The sequence below is a fragment of the Lodderomyces beijingensis genome, assembly GCF_963989305.1.
Source record: "Lodderomyces beijingensis strain CBS 14171 genome assembly, chromosome: 4".
Classification (NCBI taxonomy): Eukaryota; Fungi; Ascomycota; class Pichiomycetes; order Serinales; family Debaryomycetaceae; genus Lodderomyces; species Lodderomyces beijingensis.
In genome coordinates, this window is record NC_089973.1 from 1,077,019 (window position 1) to 1,101,549 (window position 24,531).

Genomic DNA, 24,531 nt, shown 5'->3' on the forward strand with positions numbered 1-24,531 from the left:
TTAATCAAGAATTTCCAGCTTGATGTAGTGTGATGCATGATGGGCCAACTCTTTATCGGAATCACAAACTTCAACTTCGTCATGTTGATGTTGATGTTGATGTTGTTCGTCATCTTCCTCCTCATCGTCATCAAGGTCGTCAAAGTCATCCAATTCCGCCGCGACTACACCCTCCAACTTGCGACTCAATCTCTCTTTTACCCATACTGTACCCTGGCATGCGCCAGCTTCAATGTGGGTCTCCAACCATTGCAAATTATTCTCAAAAAACTGGAAACATCCAGCGCATCTTCCACTATACTGATTTCTCTCATTGGACTTTGTGCCTGGTGGATAGATAAAGTGCAACGCCTTGAGGTGTGTTTTAAAAGTGTCTCTGCGGCTGAACCCGCCAGTAGGGTGGCATTTGGTGCCTGATCTACCTTGCTCTTGGTAAAAGGGGCAGCTAAATGCTTTAGCTGTGGAGTGTTTCTTGAGATGACGCGTGAGGTAACCCTTCACCTTAAAGTTGGCTTCGCAGTGAGGACATTCAAAAGTGTGGTCCATGGTTCCATTCTTCTTGGCGTAGGACAATTTGCGCACAGTAGTGTTGTTGGTGACTGTAGATGTAATGATTGGCTTGTCGTTATTGCCAACCTTGTCAATCTTGGTGTGGTCTTCCAAGGGCAACAACTTGGCTTGTGAAATCTTCAGTTTCTTGTTACTGGCCAGCAGCAGCTGCTGCTGCAATTTGGTTTTCTTCTCCATCAACTTCAGAAGCTTGCTCTTGACGACAATCTCGGTGGGTGAGATTGGAACGTCGGAATCAGAAGCTAATGAAACTGAAGACTCATCGAGCTTTCTCTTTCTTGAAATTGGGAAATTGTGCTGTTGGTGAAGTGGTTGTTGATGTTGATGTTGATGTTGATGTTGATGTGGTTGGTGTGGTTGTGATTGTGCGTGTTTCTGGCTAGGTAATCTTGGTGATGATCTCTTGTGGAGTTTACCAAAAATCTCATCATCCAAGGGGCTGAAAAAGCTTTCGTTTGATGAAACTGAAGAGCCAGTGTGAGGCAAGGAATTGTACCTGCCGACATTGTGCTGCTCATGACCAGTTTGGTTCTCGATATTGATTGCTCCAGTAGCAAAATCTTCAAAAAATGGCGGTGGCGATGGAGGAACGTGTTGGTGTTGAAGGTGACCATTGTTAAATCTTTGTTGGTTCTTTGATGCAAAATCATCAGTAGACTTGTCGCTGATTTCGAAAACATTGATATTGTTAAACTTTGCTTCATGCTGCTTCTCAAGGGGTTGCTCGTTAAAGTTGTAATTGGAAATAGAGCTCAATGAACCCGATGGAGAATTAGAGTGTCTTTGGGTGAAATTGGCTTGATGCTGTTGGTGTGCTTCGAAAAAGTCATCAAACATAGGCAAGTTGGTTGGTGGAGGATGAAAAGGAAAGTGTTGGTGTTGGTGGTGGTTGTGTTGTTGTTGTTGTTGTTGTTGTTGTTGTTGCTGTTGCTGTTGCAAGCCCAATTGCTGTTGTTGTTGAAAGATTGGAGTATGAAAATCTTCAAATCCACTCTTGTCAAAAGGGTGTTGCACATGATGATGGAGATGCAACTGACCTTGGTCAAAGTCACCAAAGTTGACATTGTCAAAGATTTGAATTTGATTAGCTGCATCACCATCAAACCCTAAATCTAAGTCGTCAACAGCACAAATCCTGGGGAACGACGAAGGCAAATTGCTGCTGTTGTTGCTACTACTTTTCTTGTTATTGATAGTATGGTGAACATTGTTGATAGCGGGAAACAATTCTTGAAATCTCTTGGTTCCATAGATTAAACGGTGTACAAATTTGGAAATGCCAAATTGGGCCTGTTGAAGTACATTTGGCAAAATGAAGGATTCATATATATTGGTTTTTTTGTGGGGCTGTCTTGATTTCGACGCGGATGCTTTGATGGTGTAGATTTTGGAAGATTTGATCTGGTAAGGGTCTTGCACCAAACCAACTGTCAACATAAGCATGGCAGTAGTATTAGTCTTAGTAGTATAGTTGAATATTTAAAGCCAAGATGAAAGCAAAATGCACATGTACTTCCCAGACTCCTGCCAGATTTTGCTACTGTTTAAAAAAAAAAAAAGAAGAAGGAAAACGACAACTTTTTGTTGAAGTTGTAATTACTTGTAAATGTAGCTTGTAGCTATGGTGATTTCGCTCTCGATATCGGCCAAAGATATATATGTATATTTTGAAAGTAAACGGATGATACAACCAACAATTTGAGACTGAAAAGTCGATTGGAAAAAAAGGAGTTCCTTGTGGATGTATATATATACATACACAAACAATCTGCAACCAGAAAACTGAGACAATAAGACACTTGACAATCCACCTTCTCCAATCACACGCACACACACCCCTTCTCTTTCCCCGGGACTTCTGCTGCCTCTGCTTCTGCCTCTGGGCTCTGTATCTGCTGTGACTGTTCCCTCTCTTAATTGCCAATTAAATTTCAATTCAAGCCGGCTGATAAATTTTAGAAAAAAAAAAAAAAAAAAAAAAAAAAAACGTCAAATCAATTTTGTGTGTTATACTGTAACCGTCTTATCTTTCCTCTAAATAGATGTATTATTACCCGCCCCGGTAGTATTGATGTGTGGATGTGTCTCGGCCTAAAAATAGCTACAATTGGTTCAAAATGCCGTACGAGAACAGGATTTTGACCACCACACTTTGGAGGATAGACAGATAGAGGGAGAGAGGGCCAGAGAGGCAGAGATATGGAGATGTGGAGCGATAGAGATATGGAGAAGAGATATGGAGAGTGGGAAAGAGATCTCCAGTATGGTTATGGCTCCTTTTTTTTTTGTTTTTTTTTGCGCTTTGGGGTCTCTTTCTTTCTACAAGGCGCTTTCCAATGCTTGCTGCTGAGCTCTACAGCATACACACCAACCAAACAAACCCCCCCTTCTCCCTCACCCCACTTGTCCATCACCTGTCACCTGTCCTGTCAAACCTCGTAAAGTTCTCTCTGAGGATCAACCCTACCCCCTGTTGTTTGCTATATCCACGGAAATCCCAAAAAACTCGTATTTCCCTGTCTTTTTTTTTAACCATGTTGCTAATCACGACTAAATGAATGATATGGAGCGGGGGGAATTATGATAGAAGTGTCGTTTTGTTTTAATGTCCCTTATTTCGCTAGTACTAGCTACTCCCAACAGCTAAGCTCAGCAAGAGACAGAGAGAAACAGAGATCTCAATCTGTATTGTCGTGCAAGTAATTTCACCACCTTTAGGTTATCTCTTCAAGCCGTCTACTCGCTTGCTTACTCGCTCACTCACGAGAGTGTCTATCTCTTGTCTTTTTCTTCTCCTTCGTCATCTACCTAAATGAGCTGCCCCAGCGGAAGAATCTTCTTCCTGGCAGAGATAAAAGAAATAATCGACACACAACTGCAAAGTGTTCAACCCTTCAATTTTCAACGATCTCACAGCAGCAACATTAAACGACAACAAGAGCGAGGCAAAATCATTTTTCCTCAAAATGCCTTACGATGATAATCAACCGTGCATCCTTCTTTGTTCTAGTGGCTATAGACCATCCACAGTTGACTCAAACAATCGATGTAAAGTATAGAAGATAAAAAACAAAAAAAAAAAGCATCGATATCTTTGAAAATTACGCAATTTTTCCTTGGTTTCATAACCTAAACAATACTCTCCAGCAAAAAGCAGTCAGTACATAGGCATGTTCCAAAGCCAAAAATTTCCCCCGCTATTGATTGGTTGTTTTTGTTGTTGTTGTTGTAGTCGTCTCCATTTTGATTAACTAATCTAATTCTTCACCAGCTGAACTTCAACTCCTCTTTTTTTGACACCACAACTTGCCCCGTCTAAATTCTTCAATCACGCAATATCCCTAAACTCTAAACCACCACCTTGGATTAAGTTTGTCCCAAAACATGGCCTCCCCCCTCGCGTGGTTGTGGTACTACTCTTATGCTCAAAGCTTGTAAGTCGACGAGCAACAAACCGGGCATATAAACTCACACTACACAGGCGCAAGGAAAGGCGGGTCGTTTCCGTTCAGCTGTAGAGCATAAGCATACCGTATTAGGTTAGTGCAAACCGCAAGAACAAAAATTCTCGATCCACATATAGGCTTTGTTTCCTGCCAAAAAAAAAAAAAAAAACTATCAAGCTCACTTGTCTGGATTGTTAGGATTGTTAGGATACCCACGAGACAAGACAAGAGAAAACAATTGAACTCTCAAATCAATAGGTCGAACAAGCTACAACAACAATAGTTGCAGCTGCCCCTTGTATTCCAGTTGTTCAGCAACACACACACAATTTTTCTTTCTTTCTTTTTCCTTTAATTTATTTCTCTGAATTTTGGTCATCGCTGGAGTTCTTTTGCTCCACAACTATGGAAAGGAATTATTCCAAATTTTATTATCAGCAGTGAAAAGCATTGCTGCTGTTTCTATTGTGGGCCCGGCTTAGAACAACTTAATAATAGTAGATCCATTGCTAAGCTTCTAGAAAACTCATCTCCTTACACTGTTGTCATTACAACAACTTTTTCCAAACTTTCCATGCTCTTGTTCCGCTGTCTGCTGTCTACTGTCTGCTGATGGTATGCCATTTTCCGCAGCTTAGAAAACTGGAGCACGGCTAGTTGACATGTCTAAAGTGTCTTACGATTAGATCAAAGATAAGAACGAGCTACTATCTCATATCGACGTTTTGTGATAAACTTGACTGGCTGTAGAAAGTAGTTTGGTCTCAAAATTTTGATCACTCTCAAGATGCAAAACAAGCTAAAAAGAAAATTAATGCCGGCGGCTGCAAATCAGAAAAAAAAAAAAGACCAAAAATTGCGCTTCTGCGCTGTGCAGCCATCTGAAGAAAAAATAAAGAAAGTAAAAGTTTTTACGACGTACAGCATCAAAACAGACCCGCATACATTTACACACACTCTCTCTCTTTCTCGGAGTTGACACACATTTTACAGATACATGCATATATACATACACACGCCAGAGAGTTTATGCCCGACGATCACCAAATCGACGAAAGTACCCAACCACAGTTTGCTTCTGTTTAAGTTTTAGCTCTCTTTAAAATTAAGCCTGGTGGGTTTAGGATTGGCAAGCCGGAGATATCATATCTTGTTCTTTAGCTTGACACACCCCTCGTTCAGATTTATGTTCTATACAAAGTGACCCTGTCCGCTCATAGCCGAAATCTTCCAACTTGTCCCCGTTATCTATTCACGGATCTTCCAACCATATTGTTTGCTCTCACAACCCCATCCCTCTGTTGAATAATAAATAACGACTCACTCACAGATAATATCTCTGTTTGAAGACTTTTTTATTTTTTGGTTCTTTTTTGATGTTACTTTTTCAGGTGCACTTCAAACTTATGTCCCGCTAATGGCAGGTCAGATCAATTCACTAATTCATGACTAAAATTGCAATTGTGTCGTCGTCTTTTATGGCCACACCCCAACGCTAAAAACTATTATTGTTGTCTCAAACGTTCTCTCTTGTGCTTGTCTCTACTACTATTATTATTGTTTGGTGGGCGTGGTGTGTTAATAAGACGGGGCCAATAGAGCCCACGGGATTTTTCCTGTTGGCTTTTTTTTTTTTGGATTGTTCGGAGACATACAACAGAACCGGTTTTCATTAAAAAGCCATTTGATAGCGTAAACCGCTCGCATTTGAGGTCTGGGACAATAGAATGGGCCTGTCGTCTATTTGAGATGACATATAGAGAGCCTGCAATTGGCTTGCTGTTCATTTTGAAAGTCCCATACTTTAGACCTACGTCAACCGTGTTGCATATGTGGCAGAACCACCTTGAGAAATCATCTCTATTCCATTCACTAATCGTATCTTTTCAAAATTCCTTGTTTGCAGCAGCAGGCAGCAAAAGCCGGGGAAAGGGTACACAAACTCGTGCCATTCCATTCTTTGGATACGCGAGCTTGTTGTCTCACGTCTTCCCCTGTGGCTTGAGATTCATTACCATCATCTTCATCAACAAAATAATTTTCATCACAAGAGAATCGATCTTGTACTACTCGTCCAAACGGCACAACACGATGGAAAGCCACCACCGGTGAGGCTTTTTTTGATTTTTTTTTTTCAAAAATTTTTTTCGAAAACTTATCTATCCTTTTAGCTCTGCGATCACTATCCCCCTTGAAGATGATGACAATAACGAAAAAATTGGTGCCGTGCACAGTTGAAATCTTATTCTGGCTGTGATACGAACAAGTCGTAAAGACGGCACTCCGTCAACTAGCAACGTTATTAAAGTTGTATTCTCGTGCGAGAGAAATAATACCCCAATGTTGACTCGTGATTTTCCCCAGTTTGACTCGTGGCCTTCCCCGGTTTGACGCATTAACCATACCCGGTGGAGCATAGAGGAGCTAGGAGTCAGCAAGTGGGACTTGATCTGTTGCGAAAAGAAAAAATCCCCGGATATACAAAAAGCTCCTTCTTCACGTCGGATGGAGATTGTATCTCGTGTGCACGCGCTAGTGTAATGCCATGAATTCGAATAAACTCTCGATTCGATTGCCTGGAAAATGTAAGTGATTTTCATTTGATTCAAATCTGTTCAACTTGGACGGTATAACCATAGCTGTCTCTCAGCTCAAGACATGGAAGGTTTTCATGTCTTGGCTGCAAAAAAAGACAAAAAGAAGAGAAGGAAAAGGAAATGTCCACGTCTCTTGGTAGCGTTTAATGGGGGTTTCTATTTTTGCAACATCTCTCAAAAACAAATTCTACAACTAACGCGTTCGAATCTGACGTCCTACCTAGACGTGTTGAAGACTGGGCTTTTCGCTACTCTGAGTCATTGATCCAACACTAGAGCAGTAAACCTCGATTTCAAAAAAAAAAAAAAGAAAGAAAGAAAAAAAATTTCTTGTTGCTGTCTTTAATGTAGCCTCTCAAAGGAAATCACAAGGAAAAAAAAATAGAAAAAAAAGTAAGAAAATTTGATTTCGCCCAGGATCGAACTGGGGACGTTCTGCGTGTTAAGCAGATGCCATAACCGACTAGACCACGAAACCTGTTTCCTTGTGCCACTTCTTGCCTGTTTTAACTACAGTAGTGTGTATTTTTGCATATTACGTGAATTGGCTCTAAATTGGAAGAAGAGCTAGGGGGGCTTGAAAACATCTTTCATAATGACGGGCTGCTCTGACGCAACGATGATTCAAAGACCACGCGCTCTCTACTTGTCATCCTACTGGGAAAAGGGAACCACTTGAGCAATTTCTTAGTCAGAGGAATCTTCTCAGTCAAAGCAATCACCACCATCGTCCTCACACTCACTCTCTCACTTGCACTCTCTCACTTACATGCACGCACTCACTCACTCACTCATTTGTCTGGCGGAAAACACACGGAACAGTCTAAACACCGTTTGTGCCTCTCAAAAAAGAACTCGCTAACTTTGCTCTTGGTGTTGAGGTAGTTTTTCCTACAATAGGTGTGTGTGTGTAAAATGACTGCAAAATTGGCGGGAAAACAAATCAAATTCAATTTTTAAAAAAAAAAAATAGTACGTGTGTAAAACATCCCTTAATCCCTTCAACGATTGATTGATCAAATCCTTCCTCCATATGCTCCACCGATCTTTACAACTACTCTACAAAAGACAAAACACTCACGCGGGTCTACTACTAAGGCTTGTCCGATTCAAGTCCTACGAAGCAGCGCCGGGGCGAGCGAAGAAAGTTCCCAAAAAGAAAATAGGTGCCCAGAAGTTGCGCAGGACAGATCCCAATTTCCAAAAGGAGTCCACCAGCTACATCTTGTCCCTCTTGAGCCAAAATCGAGACCATGCAGCTTCGAACCCGTTGGATAAGTACTTGAGCATCGTAACTTCGGTGACCGTGGGGGACTCCATCAATTTGGAACAAGTGCTACCTGCAGTGCAAACGTTGAAACACGAAATCGTGATTCCTGAGGAAGCCCTCAGCATCAAATTGCCCAACAGCAACTTAATGGTGCTCTCCAATGGGACATTAGTAGGCTGGAACTTGACTGAAGAGGAGATTGTGGAAAAATATTTACCGATGTTGGAGAATGCCATCGAATCAAAGTTTGAAGAGTTTGAAAGCGAGGAAATCGACTGGATCGAATTGCAGGAGGTTCCAAAGGAGCCGCTCAATAATGGCAATAGCTACTTACACGGAGAAATACTAGTGGTGCAAGGCGCCGATGCCGAAAAGAGAACCTTGGACATGGCGGCGTTTGCCATAGGATTGAGCCGATCTACAAGATTGTCCATCTTGGAAACACAACTAGATGAGTTTTTAGAGTTGGCCAAAAAGAACTCGGACATTTTGGCCCGCGGCAAGAGGCTAACGACAACCGAGCACGAGATGCTTCAAATCACGGGCAAGTTGTTCTTGTTGCGGGGCAAATTGAACTTATATTCAGAGCTCATCGACACTCCGGATCTTTACTGGAGCGAACCGTTTTTGGAAAGGATATACAATTCAGTGTCCAAGATTCTCGACATCAACTCTAGAATCTCGATTATGAATCGAAAGTTGGATTACGCTACAGAAGAACAACGGGCATTTCTCAGTGTTTTGAATGAGAAAAAGTCAACGAGATTGGAATGGATTATTATCTTGTTGATCATGGTGGAAGTTGGGTTTGAAGTATTCCACTTTTATGAGAAACAGCAGGAGGTGAAACAAAGGGCCGAGGAAAACAAATTGCAAATAAAGGAAAACGGGAAAAACTGACGAGGGATTGAAGAATTAGAAAAATGATCATCATTAAATCCTGGCGTAAACACACTCACACACAGAAACTAAACATATATATACATATATACATACATACACGCACACACGCACGCACAAGGTTATACTTCTGTGGGTCTGGCGTTGATGTTCCTTGTCATGTCGATATTGTCCAAAATTTCTTTTGCTCCTTTGGCTTTTAACCTGTCTCCGAGCTCGATACCCACAGCCTCACAATCTTCGTTTGTCGTTATAGTTCGGGTCACTTCGTCTTCTACCGATTTGCTTCCATCGGGACTGACTATTATCCCTTTCAAAGTCAACAGTTTTGTCGTTTCGTTGTAATCGGAATGCACGCCCAATGGAACAGAACACCCACCTTCTAGATACCTCATCAAGGAGCGCTCGGCTAAACAGCACACTGTGGCCACTGGATCCTCGATAAGCTTCAAAATATCCTTGACTTTCTCGTCACCCTTTTTAATCTCTATTCCCAACGCACCTTGTCCCACTGCATAATACACTTCGTCTAAACACGAAGTGATTCTATCGCCCAACCCCAAACGTATCAAGCCGGCACTTGCCAATATAAGACAGCAAAACTCATTCTCTGGGTCGTCGAGTTTCCTTAACCTTGTCTGGATATTGCCTCTCACGCTCTCAAACTTCAAATGGGGATAGTTTTTAATGAGTTGACTCGATCTTCTGATGGAGGACGTTCCAACAATCGACCCGCCAGGCAAGTCCTTGAGGTGTCGATAGGGGCTGCCCGCTTTCATCACAATCGCGTCTCGCGGATCTTCTCTTTGGAATATACAGCCCAACTCAAACTCGTCTGGTAAATGCGTGGGCATGTCTTTCAACGAGTGGACAATCAAGTCCAACTTGGGGAACTCGTCAACAGCATCCAACAACAAAATCTCGAGCTCCTTCGTCCAGAGCGACTTGCCTCCAAACGTGTACAACGGTTGTGTTTGTACTTTATCGCCCAAGGTGCTCAATGCTAGTATATCACATGACAACGACGGGAAAATGTCCTGAATGGCCCGTTTCACCAACTCTGATTGCACAACAGCTAGCTTCGATTTTCGTCCTCCGATCTGTATATGAGTAAGCGATGTGGTTGGCGAGTCCGTGGGCATAATATTGTGAGGCATCTGTGAAATGAAAGGTGTTGGGATTTTTTTGGGGGGAAGGTATGAATGGTGGTAAGTACTAGCTTGGTATGGAGAAAATTAGCTGTAGTGTGAATCAAAAAAAAAAAATATGTGTATATAATAAAATATCGATGTGAAAAATTTAATGTATGAGAAATACAAATTAAAAAAAAAAAAAAGAAAATTCTCAACGCTTTGCCTGGAGGAAGGGAATGTGGTTTGGGGAAAGGATGAAGGGGAACAGGGGTTCTCTGGTAGATTGATGGATTGACCGACTAGTTGTAGCGTGGAAAAGGGATTTCTTTTTGTTCTGCAGTCAGGTTGACTTCTGGGAAGTGCGAGACGTGTGGAGATTGAGATATGACTCTAACTGGGGAGCCAATCTCGATATATATATTTCTACATATACACTATTGCAGTTGAAATACTGATAGTGTGATGCCAACGGTGATAAAAAACGTGAAATTTTAGGTAATGTAGTAGTAGCAGTAATAGCAGTAAGCAGCATCCCGTAGTTGTAGTTGTGAATGTCATGAGTCGATGTAGCGTTGGCTAATTGCACCGGTAATTGCAAATCGAGCGAATGTGATTAGCTGGTGGCCCCAGACGGGTACTTTATCCTAATCGGGAAGTTCACGCGGCTCAGCAAAATTTTTACTCGAAAGATTATGTAATTACCGAAGTTCGAAATTGCTTCCGTTGTCCTCCGTCTAAGGCGGCAGCGGCGATGGTTTCAGTGGGTGGGTTCCTAGGTTCATAGTATGCTGTGGTTGCAAAACAGAGCACACAATTCAGTCACTACAGAAATGAGAAAGAGGGAATTGGACTACAGTTTGCGGTCCAAACGTCAGAGGCTTCACATTCAATGCTCCACTGTAGTGTTACGGTACAAACTCCGGCGACCAAGTCAGCCACATATTTCTCACCCATGCTGAAGCTGGAAAGTTCTATCGCTGTCATAATGGTCAAGATCGCTTTCGGCTATAGAGCCAACATGCATAGGTGGCGTTGCTTCCAAACTATTCTCGAGCGAGTCGATTTCGGAACTTATCAGTTCTCCGTCTTTCTCGAGGTCATCGTCATCGTGAGCGATTTCTGCAATGTCGTAAATCAAAACCAGTTTATTGTCATCGGCGTCGCTTGAGATGCTACGTTTGGCCTTCAAGTGTTCCAATGTAGTTATCCTCGATAGTAGTCCGCCAGCCATGTTGCTGTTGAATGCGGCAGGCGTCTGTTGACAAGAAGGCGACGATTGATGGAACAAAGAGTGGCGGCGATGTGCACTGGATAGCCGCTGCAAGCTTTGAGGCTGCGCATTTGGCAGAAGCATTCTCTTGGAGCTGATTTTGCGGTCTTCGTTGTTTGACGACTTTTCAATCTTCCCCGTGCCCATTTCCGTACTCAGGGAGATGCCAGTCCCCATGCCCGTGCCGTATTTGCGACTCAAAAGCTGGTCAATGAAAAACGAATCTGTTGATCCCGTTCTCAATTGGCCGCCACCCAACGTGCTCAATGATTGGTGGTTCTTTAAAAATATCTGGTTTCTTTCATTGGCTCCCGCGTCGCCAAAAGGCTCATCGCTTTTGAAAAAGACGAAATTCTTCAAGTTGCCACCTGGGCTTCGTCGAGAGTGCAGTGCCGTCAGAATAAACTCGTCCACAAAAATCACCAATACAACGGGAGCCTTGAACAACTGCAAGAAATAGTTTGGCAAATTCCGCCTCTGGTTCAATTTCGCCATGCGAAAGTACAGCACCATGTTTTTCAGTTTATAGTAATAAAACTCCTGCTGCATATTCTCGCGAGCCTTGAGGAAAATCCCACTCAAACATATCGCCAAAATCGTGCCCACGATAAACTGGATCAAGAATAGGTAGAGCATTTGCATCATTTTACCCAACGTGTTGAAGTACTCCCAGTTGTCCCATACCGAGGGTGTAAACCCGAAAAAGATCTTGACCATATTGAACAAGATGACCCCTTTGCTTTGGTCCTGGTTCAAGGCGATGAAGCTGAAGTAAAACCCGCTAATCAAGGTAAAGAAAAAGAAAACCAATCCAACCAAGTTCCAAATCATCTTGTTGAACGAAATCACAATCAAGTTGAACGACTTGTAGTTGCTGAAAACGGAAAGCAAGCGCGGGAACAAGATGACGCCGATCAAACTGAAAATGTCCGTGTAATAGTGCCTCAAAACGAAAAAACGCATCAAAAAGCTAGCGTCGAGCATTATGATCAACCACAAGTCGATGTGGTTCCAAAGAATCATGTTCAAAAACCTGTGGTCAATGTGCGTGACTTTGAGAAACAACTCCAAGTTGAGACTAACGCCAAGAACCCAAAATGACGTTTCCGTGATCCAGTTCACGGGTCCAAACATCATCACAAAGTACAACGCGGCAAACACAATCAACTTCAAGTTGAGTGCGAGGGTCTGGTACCGAGGAACAACGTTTGCTTTGTAAAAAAGACGAGAAAAGGAAATGCGGCGCCCCGCTCTGAGATTGCCGAAATCGTCGCCAAGTAGGCTCTTTTCATCGTCCTCGCGCATGTACTTTTCACTTTGCACCAAATCTCCTTCGTAGAACCGGTCCAAGATTTGGATAATGATGGGCTGCGATAGGAAAAGCTTCAGCAGTGTTAGCACTCCAAGCTCGAACGTGTTGATATCGAGCTCTGCCCCGTTGATCTTGATCGGGTGCGGGCATTTGTAGAACAACATCTTGATTCTTTGCTGGGACTTGTACTCTCTCAACATCCTCACCGCCAAGATCTCGCAAACCATGGCTTTTGTGGACAAGAGGTCGAAATATAATAGGTTGTTTTCCAGCTGTATAAAATACTCGTATCGGAGTAGCAAAAGAATAAAGATGAGGTGGGTGCAAACGTCGAGATTTAGCAGAGTCGACTCGCAAATTGCAACAATCTCGTGGGTAATCGGCAGCATCAAGGTTGCGCGGATCTCGGGAGATCTTAGCTGGTCATACTTCAAACTCAAGTGGACTCGGGTATTGATCAACCGTTGGATCTTGTGGTAATGGCTTTTGAAATCGCTTCGTGTGGCATTTTCAAAGTTGCTGGCATCTCTGTATCTGAACATTTGCCTAGAAGTTCAAAGAGCCTCAATTTGGACAAACCTCTCAGTTTCGGAAAAAAAAACCTCAGTTCGAAAACCTCAGTTGGAGATCTCGGTTGGATCTCTCAGTTTCAGCTTTCAAGGGAAATAGCAAGCTTAAATACGATGAAGAGGAGGCTGCAAAGCGCAAATTGTAAATATTTTTCTTTCTCTCCTCTCTCTCTCTTTGGGAGATCAGGTCAAATGGTAAACAAAATGCGCGGAATATAATCTGTCAATATCGTTCTCGCAACGCTCGTAACGGCGGTAGCGTCCCCTTCCCTGTCCCTGCAGAATTTTGACATGTCCCCATTTCAAACGTCAAATGCCAAATGCCAAATGCCAAATGCCAAACTCTGCCAATCAATGGGACTACTCGTTGTATCTTGCAAACGCACCAGAAACCGAAGTTGCATAAACCAATATAGCTCAAACAAAATGAAGAAAGAAAAGCGAAATAAAAATGCAAAAAAGCAAAAGAAACTGACCGCCGTAGAACAAGTAGATAAGGTTTCACCAACTTAATACAACTTCCTGTTCAAAAAAGCGTGTGCTTTCCGGCCATTTTCGTTTCCTAATATAGCTTTAAATTCATCCTCTGACAACTTGACCAACTCTTCGATGTTTCTAACTTTTTGGATGATAGCGTGGCAATTGAGATTGTTTATGCCAGGAATGTTCTGGATAAAGTCGATCGGGTCATCGTTGTAAACAGGCGGCCCGCCGTCTTGAGTAGCCACGCCACGGTTGACACCTTTGTCCAACGCCGCCCCCACATCGGGCTCCTCTTGGTTCGACTTGAGCTCCAAAAAAATCTGAGCGGTTTCATATGGAGACGAGGACCATATGATTTTCAATTTGGGGAACGAGTAGAGCAAGGAAAGGATTTGTGATTGCAAATTCTGCCTCATTTTCGGATCCATCGAGCTTACCGCGTTGTTTTTCGCTTTCAAGAATTTGGCCTCACTAAATGGCTCGAGGGAGAAAGACTTGTTCTCATCAAACTCAATTAGCAAGGTCGGTACATCGTAGTACCGAAACATCTGCTCACACTGGTTGTAAAGCCGCCCGCTCTTAAAACTGGATATCAAGTCTGGAATAGATTTTCTTTCTACGCAGATTCTGGGCGAAACGATGTAGTCGCCCACGGTTATCATGCAAGGGATCACCTGTATCCCAATCCGGTAGAGCAAATTGGGCAACGAGGACCCAAATTCTCTGACGTCCACCACGACACGCATCTCGTCACTCTCGGTTCGAAATTGGGCACCGCCGGCGATCCTTGTATTCACGACCAGGTTGCGCTTGATCTGGAATTTGTAGTTGTCATCCGAGGTTTCAAAATGCTTGCTCAAGTTTGCCTTTTCTTTTATCAACCTTGTAAACGCCTCTTTTTCCTTTTTGATTCTCAATAGATGCTTCTGCTCTTCAATCGAGTCACCATAGTACATAAAGTACACTTTTGCTGTAGAATCTCGGTTGATTGCCTGGAATATCTCTACTCTTCTGATGAACGAGAGATCTGGCTGGTACATGATCACATGCGATGGCGCTAGCTCTTCCAAAAAGGATGCACTGAACTTGTCATTGTAGACCTGAATGATGATCTGGGTGTTGCAGTCCATACTCACAAATTCAGGCTGTACGTCACCGACTTCAACACCTTCAGCACCATCAGCACCATCAAGTCCTTCAAATTCCTCAGACTCCCCGAGTTCCCCAAGTTCTGCATCGTCCACAAACCTCTTTATGTCTTCGTCTTCTTGCGCCTTGTCCTCAATGTTACCGATTGAATGCAACTGCTCGACTCTAGCTGCAACTGACGCACCTCGCGTCCTCCTCCTCTTGCTCACGGGCTGTCCATTCCTAGAAAAGGTTTTCGAAACTGTGATTTCCGCTGCGTCTCTGTTTACGTTTTCCTCGGGATTCTCATTGAGCTCGGAGTTTAGCTTCATCACCATTTTGTTGACTTCCTTCCAACTGAGGTATGCGTGCAATCTGGAGATCATATATGGCCTAAAGTCAACCCATCGTCGCCGGTCTCCTTGTGATTCCTGCTTCATGAACAACAAGAGCTTGCGCAATTGGTGGGCGACTTTCTTGCTGGTGCACATGATCAAGATGGGGCCATCATTACTACTACTATTACTATCATTAGTATTGGAGCTCTTTTCGCGCAAAATGTCATCTAAAAGATTTGCAAGTTGTGGCCATTTCGGCAACTCCTCGAGGATGTACTCCCCATTCTGTTGCCCAATTGCTCTCTCCTTGGCGTAGCTGATCACAGTCTGTGACTCGTCAAGGTTCAACCATGGACTCATTGATCGGTTCAATCCTGTTGACTGCTGCTTTATATTCGAGTCCACGATGTTCTTGATTGTCTGGTAAAACGCTATGGAGTCAACAGTGAGCAACGCATTCATCAAATCAATAATCGTCGCAAGATCCGATAACAACTGTTTTGTTGTAAACGTCAACCTGTGCCACTGGGAGTCCAACGAATGGCGAACCTTTTTCGCAAAGTCGGGATCGTGGACATTTTCCATGTCCCAATATTCGGTTGCCAATGATGGGTTGTGGCGCTTTAATTCGCCAATGCAGGCCTGGGTGCAGGTTAAAAGCGCAGCTTGGATTTTGCTCATTTTGTAGGAGAGCTTCACATTTATCTCCGTGACAAACTTCCTGGTGTCCTTCTTGCGGTGGTGGTAATTAAACGACTGGGTCACAGCAACGTGAAACCGGGGCCAAAGAAGCACATTTTCTAGCCTCAAAACCCTTAGCCGTGTTGCCAACGGCGTGAAGCCGGTAAACAGTTCAGGCTCATCGGAAAAGGCCTTGATGAACCCCCAGTCATTCTTGTCGCGGAATAAGTTGATAATAAACGCATCGTTGGAAGTTTCCCGGATCCTCTCAGCATGGAGCACAAAGAAGCCCGTAATATCGTTTGGATCCACCATTCCGGAGAGCATATCGACAACCAAAACCCGCGTTGAGATTGAGATTATGCCGCCTTCTTGATAGGCAGCTTTCCGCTTCGACGACAGCGAGTCCCCCGCCATCACGACAAATTTGCCCATTATGCCGTTGTTCAACCAGCTAAGGTCGCCAAACTCATCCTTTAACCGAACGATCTCGTCATCTCGAGCATTGAGAACAAAGACTAGGCTTTTCTTTTTCTGCGACTTTCCCAACTCCACCACTGGCGAGCTCAACGCGTGTAGCAAGTTTGCCGTGAGCAATTCCCAGCCCAAGCCTCTTCCCAAAATCAAAAGAGCATCCTTGGTCAACATGTCCTCGACGATCTCCTGCTGGTACTTCAAAGGCAAGGCGCAATTGATCTCGCGGTCGGGGTATACGGGAACAAGGTCGTCTTCGCGATACTGCACCGGAATCGAGGGAGGGCTCCTCGCATTGCCCAGACTTTTACCATTCTTCTCGCGGTTTGCTTCATCTCCGTTATCGACATCTAGCACAAGGTCGGTGTTTGATTCCGCTACTACCTCGTCATCATCGTCTTCGATGAATAGGGACATTTTCTTGCCTTCTCGATCAACCTCTCTTTCCTTTCTCTCGCCTCCTTCGATTGCGACTTTTTTTCAACATTTTCTACCATCCCCCAACTTCCGACCCCACCTCCACTTCAATCGCGAAATCTACGTTCCGTTCTTTTTTTTTGTTTTTTTTTTTTCTTCTATTGTTGTTGTTGCTACTGTCGCTGCTGCTCATGAACGGCGGTATTTGAGTTTTTCCTTTTCCCTTTTTTTTTATCATGCCGTCCGTATCGGAATGTCACTAATAACTGCAAACTACGCCGACACTCCGCTGGCACCATTAGGCCATGCTGTGCTATTTCACGTTATGTGGGTGGAAAACATTTCGAGATCGAGGCTAAACCAACTCGATGAGTGGAGAGAACACGTTGATCCCAATAACGCGTCAGCGGACCGCCTAAAGAAGAACAAGGTCATCAGAGAAGTCAACATGGACGATCAAGACAGTTCGGGGCCGCCTGAGGGCTCTTGTATTGTGTACAAGCTACTTCTACGAGATAACGCCAACAATTTCACCTATGCCTATGAGCAGGAACCGCTTCCATTTTTGCGAAGAGAAACCACGGGAACACCGATGCCGATCAAGTTGGGAGGGCGGATACTCGTCAAACAAGGAACGCAGATATTGAGAGGTGCTCTTCTTCTAAATCACAAAAATTGCGAGTATAAAGGTATACATCCAGGGGACGGAGGCTTAGTTGCAACCTTGAATGAAGGCGTAGCAGCTCGAGCAATCGATCTCTTGTCAAGTCTGATGACCCTGACCGTGGCCCTGACCGTGGCCCTGAACCCACCCCGCTAAAAAAGGCTGTGTGAATGGGGAGGAAAGGGGAGCGGGGAAAAGGTGGAATGGAGGAAAGGGGGGGAGGGAAAATCACAACTTGGTTTTCGCTAATTGCTATTGACATATGAGGTCCCACAATGCATTTTCTTGTGTAAAGTCATGGTGAATCAAACTCACCAAGACGTAGTTGCTGTAGATCGAATTTAAAAGTTCAAACGTCTTGGAGTTCTTCTTGTAGCATCTAGCCCACTCGAGCCATAAAAGAAACGCTTCCTCGTTCCAGGCTTTGAATGATTCGTAGTCTATCACAGTAGGCTGAATGATCTCCTTCAGAGGGAACACGCCCCAAGTAACCGCATTTTTCGTATTGCGGGCATTCTTTCCAATGAGCATGGTCAGCTCGATGTGTCCTGACTTGTCGCCGGCAAAATAAGTCGTTTCGTCATCAAGGTGTTTCTTGAGCTCCTTCCATTCCTTTTTGGGCATAAACAACTCCACAAAGGATTTCTGGTACACGACACCGTTTGGTGGGCCCCACCCAAATATGTTGTCTGTGGACCTGCATCCGTTCACCGCCGGCTGCGAAGCTACGGAAAACCAGCCCTTTTGATTGAGCTCAAACAACTCCTCCTGGATCAACGCCGTTTCCGGAGAAAGGCTCGTGTCCGCCCAGGGGACCACGTCGATTTTGCACGAGAGGTAGTCGATGAAAATCTGGCTCAACTCGTCTATGGTTTCCGGTGTGCCCCATTTATTAGAGGCTTCGCTTGGATCTTGGATTTTCAAAGTAGGACCATAACCGTCGATTTCACCGTAAGCTGGGGAGTTTGAGTCTCCAAACCTCCCGTTGGGGAAATCGTCCCATGTAGCGTCCTTGCCCAACGCTCCCTTCCCGCGACTAATGTCCACAATTGTCTTTTTATCTTTCCCGTTTTGAGCTCCAATTGGCAAAGTGCCGATGGCTCTTTCGTTTACAGAAGACCTGCGCCTAAAGTGCTTGGGGCTCGCGTCCTCCGAGTCAGATGCGAGCGCATCCTCGTTTTCAAAAGTGGTTGAAGGCCCCTCGAGCACTCCCTTCAACACAGCCGACTTGTTCAAGATGGACGCAACGGCTTTTTCCAAGTTTAGGGTGTAAAAATGGTACCCTTTGACCGAAGTTCTCTTGTCGAGTTTGTCGATGATGTCGCAGATCAATGTCACACCCAAGGTCTTTACGGCGTCATCGTCATTCTTGACCTCATCAAACTCGTGGAGTATCTCTCTTGGGATTGTTGCGTGCGATAGCTTGGTTGCTCTGGTGAATACTTTGTAAGTCGTCACAGGCATGAGGCCTGGTATCAACGGAACATCTTTCAACTCTGGAGTCTGCTGCAACAACCTTTCAAAGTTGATAAACTTTTCTGCATCAAAAAAAAGCTGTGTGACTATGAAATCAGCTCCGGCTTTTATTTTCTCGACTAAATAAGGAATGTCCTTTCTGGGATTTTGAAGTGTAGTATCGGCACCATCCACATGGCCCTCTGGGTACCCGGCAACTCCTATGCAGAAGTAGTCATCATATTGCTCGCGAATGTACTTTACCAAGTCTACCGCGTTGTTAAAGTCGCAGTTGGGAGTCCAGTACTCCTCCGTCCGCGGCGGATCGCCTCGAAGTGCTAGTATGTTTCTGATCCCATTCGCTTTGGCGCGCGCTAAAGCACTATCGATGACCTCCTTATCCGTATTTGTGCATGTCAAGTGCAAAACGGTGTTGAGTCCAATCTTTTGCTGGCACGTTGCAGCCAAGTCCAAGGATTTTTCACTAGTGGATCCGCCTGCTCCCCATGTCACTGTGATGAATAGTGGGTTAAAGGTCAGCAACCGGTTTAAACGTGCGAGAAGGTTTCTGAAGCCGGAGTCGGTCTTTGGCGGAAAGAATTCAAAAGATATAAACCTCTCTTCGGGTTTGAGCGACCCTATAAGTTCCTTAACGGTTGACATTTTTTTGGATGGCTTTATAGCGGAAAGATCAAGGATCGGAGGAGGAGTCAGTTTGGCAGAATCTTGAAAAAAATTGGATCTTCACGAACGTGAGCGCTACCACTTGCGCTTGCACTTTCGGTGACATTTACTACTGTCACTGCTACTGCTACTGTTACTACTGTAGTTGCTACTGTTACTACTGTAGTTACTACTTGTTACTGCTGCAGTGACTGCTACTGCTAATAGTCACTGCTACTACAGATATCACACGAGTCAAGAGAGAGATCCATGTATTTACACGGCGCTATAATCTCCCCTATTGCTACTTCCTGTAAACTTTTCCACAATTTCCCTGACGAAACCGGGAAGACTCTTTAATAGATCGAAAAAGTTTTCTATGACCTCCTTTAAAGCACTCTGGAAATCTATCGCATTGCCCTTGTTGTATTGGAACCAAGCCCCGCCAATGATGTATATGCTCAAGAACAACACCAAAAAGATAAATATCCAAGTGAACCAGCCCCACGACTCGCCGTTGTCCTTTTTTGGTGTACCGCCGTTGTTCTTCTTCTTGTCCTTTTCACTTGTGATGCAGGCAGCTTTTGTATTCAATGTGATTTTCAAACTTTGTCCCGTCCACTCGTCAATCTTGAAATCGTCATCCCTGGCGTTCTTGTCGCAAGCAAGTCTCAACTCGGCATCGACCAAGGAGTCGCCCCAATTTGCGCCCTTGTATAAAATCGTGATTCCGCCATCTCCGTTATCTATAGGCACGTAGGTCTTTTGGATGTTTGAGTTGAATGCAATGATCTCGGAAACGACCGGGCTCTCGTTATCCCTGAAGATGGTGGTGATGCCGCACAAGTCGGAGTTTGGCGGGCAGTTGGTGATGTCATGTATTGCGTCGCAGAATCCCACGCTCCAAGTGATGCTGGTTTTCGATGGCGGAGTGTTTTTGATATTGGTAATGGAGTGTGTGCCTTTAATGCTCTCAAAATTGTATGGCTGTAGCTCTTTCGCAGAACAGTCAATCGCGGTCGAGGTTAGCACCAAGGTGCTGACTGAAACTAGAAGCTTGAATAACATGGTTTTCCCAAAGGCCTGATGAAAAAAGAAAAAAAAGTTGGTCGTCGGTGGGTATGTTTCTTATCGCCTCTACCTTTTTTTTTTTCTTCCTTTCTTTCTTTTCCTTCTCTCTGTTTTCCTAAAGTTTTTCCCTTTCTCTATCTTTCTCTCTCAATGGTAACCACTTCGAACCATGATTTGAATCTGAACAAAATGCAACTGTTTGTAAGGAGCAAGGAGACAGATGTCTGAAGCCATTGAACTGGGAGAATGAAACCAGAGATTCTCAACTGGCCGTACTTGGCTGTTGAAACAACAGGAAATGATAGATGTGAATTGGTTTTCACTCACTTGCAACCTTTACTTTGGTCACGTGACCTTTTGAGAATTGATGCCACGGAGCTTAATTCAGCTCAACTCAGCACAGCTCGGCTGGGCTGGGCTGGGCTGGGCTCGGTCTACCCTAACGGTGGACTTGGTACTACTGTAGTGTCTAGTTATCGTCGATTTCACCAATAGAGGGAACAAAGTACAAGTATCACCATCTGCTTTGAAAAAGCTGCAGCCTAGCATGTAAATTGCATATAGATTTGGAGCCGATTTCATGCATCGCCCACTCCTCTCCCCCCCCTCTCTCTTTCTCTCCCTCTTTCTCTCCGTTTCTCCTCTCTCTTCCGTGGGTGAGAACTTGACTCCCTCTTTTTCATATTTGATTTTTTTCTCTCTCTTTTACCCCACGCTTATTATCGAGTAGTGGGAAGCAATAAAATTAAAATTACCACATGATTTGTGAAAATTAACCCTTTCCTCATCCACACCGCCTTCATTACCATCCCCCCCCTTTATTCTGAATTGAGTTACAGTCAGATCAAACTACAAATATACAAGATCACAAATGGTTAAAGTTACAGTTGCTGGAGCTGCCGGTGGTATCGGCCAGCCATTATCGTTATTGTTGAAATTAAACACCAACGTCACTCAGTTGGCACTATTTGACATTGTCAATGCCAAAGGTGTGGCTGCTGATTTGTCGCATATCAATACTCCTGCTGTTGTTACCGGATACCAGCCACAGGATAAGCAAGACAGGACGGCTTTGATTGAGGCATTAAAGGGCACTGATGTGGTTGTCATTCCAGCTGGGGTCCCACGTAAGCCAGGCATGACCAGAGCCGACTTGTTCAACATCAACGCCTCCATCATCAGGGACTTGGTTGCCGAAGTTGGGAGAACGGCTCCAAATGCAGCCATCTTGATCATTTCCAACCCTGTCAACTCAACAGTCCCAATTGCAGCTCAAGTCTTGAAGAAATTGGGTGTTTTCAACCCAAAGAAGTTGTTTGGTGTCACCACTTTGGACAGTGTCAGAGCAGAAACATTTTTGGGAGGATTGACCAATACCAATCCCAAACAGTTGAAGGGCAAAATTTCGGTGATTGGGGGCCACTCGGGGGACACCATTGTGCCATTGATCAATTTCGACCAAAGCGTGGGAATACTCAATGACGCCGACTATAAAGGATTCGTCCATCGTGTCCAATTTGGAGGAGACGAGGTTGTTAAGGCCAAGAACGGTGCTGGCTCGGCGACTTTGTCTATGGCTTATGCTGGCTATAGGTTTGCTGAGTATTTGATAGACACGTTGAGCGGAGGCCCTAATAACTACAAGGTGCCAGACTCGGCTTACGTATACTTGCCTGGAATTGCCGGAGGTGAAGAGCTTTCCAAAAAGTATTTGAATGGCGTCGACTTTTTCTCGGTTCCCGTGGTGTTGAGCCAAGGCGAGATCAGCTCCTTTGTCAATCCATTTGAAAAATTAACCGTCACTGACGAGGAGAAGAAGTTGATCGATGTAGCATTGAAAGGCTTGAAAGGATCCATTGAGCAAGGTGTTGAGTTTGTCAACGCATCAAAGTTGTAAAGTCTGTTTTAGTAGAAAAGAAGAAACACAAAAACAACAACGGGGCAAAAATATTTTACAATTTACAGTGTATTGGTCTGTTGTGGTAAGCCGGTTTTGCTTTGTATTCTCTCTCTTGCTATTATCCCCCTTTTAAAAAAAAGGAGTTGAACCGAGTCTCTTGTCATTTTGAGGACCGGCGTCTCAGGAAGAGGAGCTCTCAAGCCAGGCTTCTGGGGGGCAAACCGAGTAGGCCAGGCGACTTTTTCCTGGTGTCACCTAGTGTGGTGAGGGCAAAGAGCCAATCAAAAAAAAAATAAAAAAAAAAAAAAAAAACTCTAATGACTCTGCCGAGGATCGAACTCGGGACCTTTTCGGGGCTTACAACTTTGCAAAATTGTAAACGAAACGTCATGGCCGCTAGACTACAGAGTCATTTTACTGCCAAGAAGAGTGCCAGATATGTTTTGTTCTTTTGTATTACTCAACCACCATTGACAATAGTTGAGTAACATATAGAAATGCTGACGATTGTCAATTCAGTTCAATTCAATCCGAGTCAAGGGAGATTACAAAGGCAAGGTCTGCTACGCTGAAATTAAGGAGCTCTGGTGGCGCTAGAAGCGAAAAATATGGCAACCCCAAGGGTTGGTGTCAGTTTTGTTGGACACTACTCCACCGCTGGTATCTTTTTTCAAATTCCGCCAAACACATACCTCCCAATCTGTGAATATCCTTTGTGTGATCAGTTTGTTGTCTGTATACTCCCTTTTTGGGGCGCGCTCGCTCCTACAGTTACAGAGTATATCAAATCTTATTAGGCTAAGGAACTTTCGCTGGTGTAAAAGCGTGAGTTGCAAACATGCACCAAACCGGATCTTGCAACCAACTGACTAACCTAGGTGTTGAATCAGAGTTCGTGTTCAAATTTAACTTTCTCTTTTTCCAATCCGGGTGTAATTCAAAGAAGCGTAAATGATTCATTTCCCATTTACTCGCACCTGCCGTACCTAAACAAGATATTTTGTTTATATATATAAAGTGCTATATGACATGAAATTTGCAGCCATTGCCTATTAGTTTTTAGGACATCTGATGCCTTTCCCTCCTCCTGCTCCTCCCCCACCTTTTCTCTCGTTGGACTTCATGAGCAAAGCATAGTGGAAATAAAAGTTCTAGAAACTGATTACTTGCATATGAAATCTGCGAGCCAAAAAAGACAAACGTTGGGAGAGTCAAAGTTTGAAAGTTTTTTGCAGTAAATTGGTTGCAAAAAATTTAGACGGAGCTCAAACCGCACTAGCGTCACACATACCACCAAAAAAAAAAAGTCCAGGAAAAGGAGCGGTATCCACCCTTTAACAAATTACATGCTGCAATATCCAGAGAGAAACAAGAAGGGCCCCGTGCTGATCTAGAAAGTTGGTTTTATATTGTGTGTGGGTGTTTTGTTTTGCAACTTTTGCCTCCAAATGTTGGAGCGCGCTTTCATAGAAGAGGACTAGGCGGGGAAGGGCTAAGGGTCTCACTTAGCAGTATACTACCAGTTAATGTATACGTATCCAACTCGAAAAGGGTGTCTTATGTACCAAACCAACGACAGTATAAAAGGGTGAGCTCACCCCACCCCCCACTGAAATCTCGATAATATGTTACCATTACTACACATCACATTACTCATGTATAAATGACCGTCTGATCAATTGCGACAACTATCGTATCTTGGACCTGCCGCTATCAACTGCTGCCTATATCTTTGACTCGCTAATAACGAAACAACAATTCATTTTGCCAGAGGTTTCCCCCACATTTTAGGATCCAGCTAGACCAGCAGCTTCTTGCTACTGTTTATTTCTGAAGCTGATGCTGTTGATAACCAACTATTTGGCGACAAAGCCAAATCTCGTTTTGCTTCGTGGAAATGATATGATCATGTGAATCAATATGAGGATTTCTAGGGATACTTATATCCAACGGGTGGCATTTTTTTTGAAATTTCTCGAGTTGATGAGGTGGCACTCTGATCAATGAGATAACAAGTTCCAAGAGTAAATGCGAGGAAATGGAGAGTGGTAATGGGGTGGAAGGGGAAGGACGGAACCATGCTAGTCTGTTTTCGGTGGGAAAGTAAAAAGCTCAAAAGCAGTTTTGTGTCTCGTGTCTCACCTGTCACAGCCGTAAGAAGGCCTGCGTGGCGAAATTGGTTATCGCTTT

General features: G+C 44.0%; 9 protein-coding genes across 9 annotated transcripts; 3 read left to right on the forward strand and 6 right to left on the reverse strand. All coding sequences in view use genetic code 12, as the record gives it.

Annotated features, from left to right (window-relative positions):
• Window positions 1–2,013, reverse strand: LODBEIA_P35010 (uncharacterized protein; the record flags this gene model as incomplete). The annotated part of the gene is made up of 1 exon (XM_066973619.1): window positions 1–2,013. The coding sequence occupies one exon, from the start codon at window positions 2,011–2,013 to the stop codon at window positions 1–3; it is 2,013 nt and encodes a 670-aa protein (XP_066830439.1).
• Window positions 2,014–7,646: 5,633 nt separating this feature from the next.
• On the forward strand, window positions 7,647–8,783 carry LODBEIA_P35020 (uncharacterized protein; the record flags this gene model as incomplete). The annotated part of the gene is made up of 1 exon (XM_066973620.1): window positions 7,647–8,783. The coding sequence occupies one exon, from the start codon at window positions 7,647–7,649 to the stop codon at window positions 8,781–8,783; it is 1,137 nt and encodes a 378-aa protein (XP_066830440.1).
• A 122-nt stretch (window positions 8,784–8,905) lies between these two features.
• On the reverse strand, window positions 8,906–9,940 carry LODBEIA_P35030 (uncharacterized protein; the record flags this gene model as incomplete). Its single annotated transcript, XM_066973621.1, has 1 exon — window positions 8,906–9,940. The coding sequence occupies one exon, from the start codon at window positions 9,938–9,940 to the stop codon at window positions 8,906–8,908; it is 1,035 nt and encodes a 344-aa protein (XP_066830441.1).
• Window positions 9,941–10,862: 922 nt separating this feature from the next.
• On the reverse strand, window positions 10,863–13,040 carry LODBEIA_P35040 (uncharacterized protein; the record flags this gene model as incomplete). The annotated part of the gene is made up of 1 exon (XM_066973622.1): window positions 10,863–13,040. One exon carries the CDS (start codon window positions 13,038–13,040, stop codon window positions 10,863–10,865), a length of 2,178 nt encoding a protein of 725 aa, XP_066830442.1.
• Window positions 13,041–13,576: 536 nt separating this feature from the next.
• On the reverse strand, window positions 13,577–16,588 carry LODBEIA_P35050 (uncharacterized protein; the record flags this gene model as incomplete). The annotated part of the gene is made up of 1 exon (XM_066973623.1): window positions 13,577–16,588. One exon carries the CDS (start codon window positions 16,586–16,588, stop codon window positions 13,577–13,579), a length of 3,012 nt encoding a protein of 1,003 aa, XP_066830443.1.
• A 253-nt stretch (window positions 16,589–16,841) lies between these two features.
• On the forward strand, window positions 16,842–17,408 carry LODBEIA_P35060 (uncharacterized protein; the record flags this gene model as incomplete). The annotated part of the gene is made up of 1 exon (XM_066973624.1): window positions 16,842–17,408. The coding sequence occupies one exon, from the start codon at window positions 16,842–16,844 to the stop codon at window positions 17,406–17,408; it is 567 nt and encodes a 188-aa protein (XP_066830444.1).
• A 96-nt stretch (window positions 17,409–17,504) lies between these two features.
• On the reverse strand, window positions 17,505–19,370 carry LODBEIA_P35070 (uncharacterized protein; the record flags this gene model as incomplete). The annotated part of the gene is made up of 1 exon (XM_066973625.1): window positions 17,505–19,370. The coding sequence occupies one exon, from the start codon at window positions 19,368–19,370 to the stop codon at window positions 17,505–17,507; it is 1,866 nt and encodes a 621-aa protein (XP_066830445.1).
• A 276-nt stretch (window positions 19,371–19,646) lies between these two features.
• Window positions 19,647–20,438, reverse strand: LODBEIA_P35080 (uncharacterized protein; the record flags this gene model as incomplete). Its single annotated transcript, XM_066973626.1, has 1 exon — window positions 19,647–20,438. One exon carries the CDS (start codon window positions 20,436–20,438, stop codon window positions 19,647–19,649), a length of 792 nt encoding a protein of 263 aa, XP_066830446.1.
• Window positions 20,439–21,312: 874 nt separating this feature from the next.
• LODBEIA_P35090 (uncharacterized protein) lies at window positions 21,313–22,338 on the forward strand (the record flags this gene model as incomplete). Its single annotated transcript, XM_066973627.1, has 1 exon — window positions 21,313–22,338. One exon carries the CDS (start codon window positions 21,313–21,315, stop codon window positions 22,336–22,338), a length of 1,026 nt encoding a protein of 341 aa, XP_066830447.1.
• Between the last annotated feature and the right edge of the window lie 2,193 nt (window positions 22,339–24,531).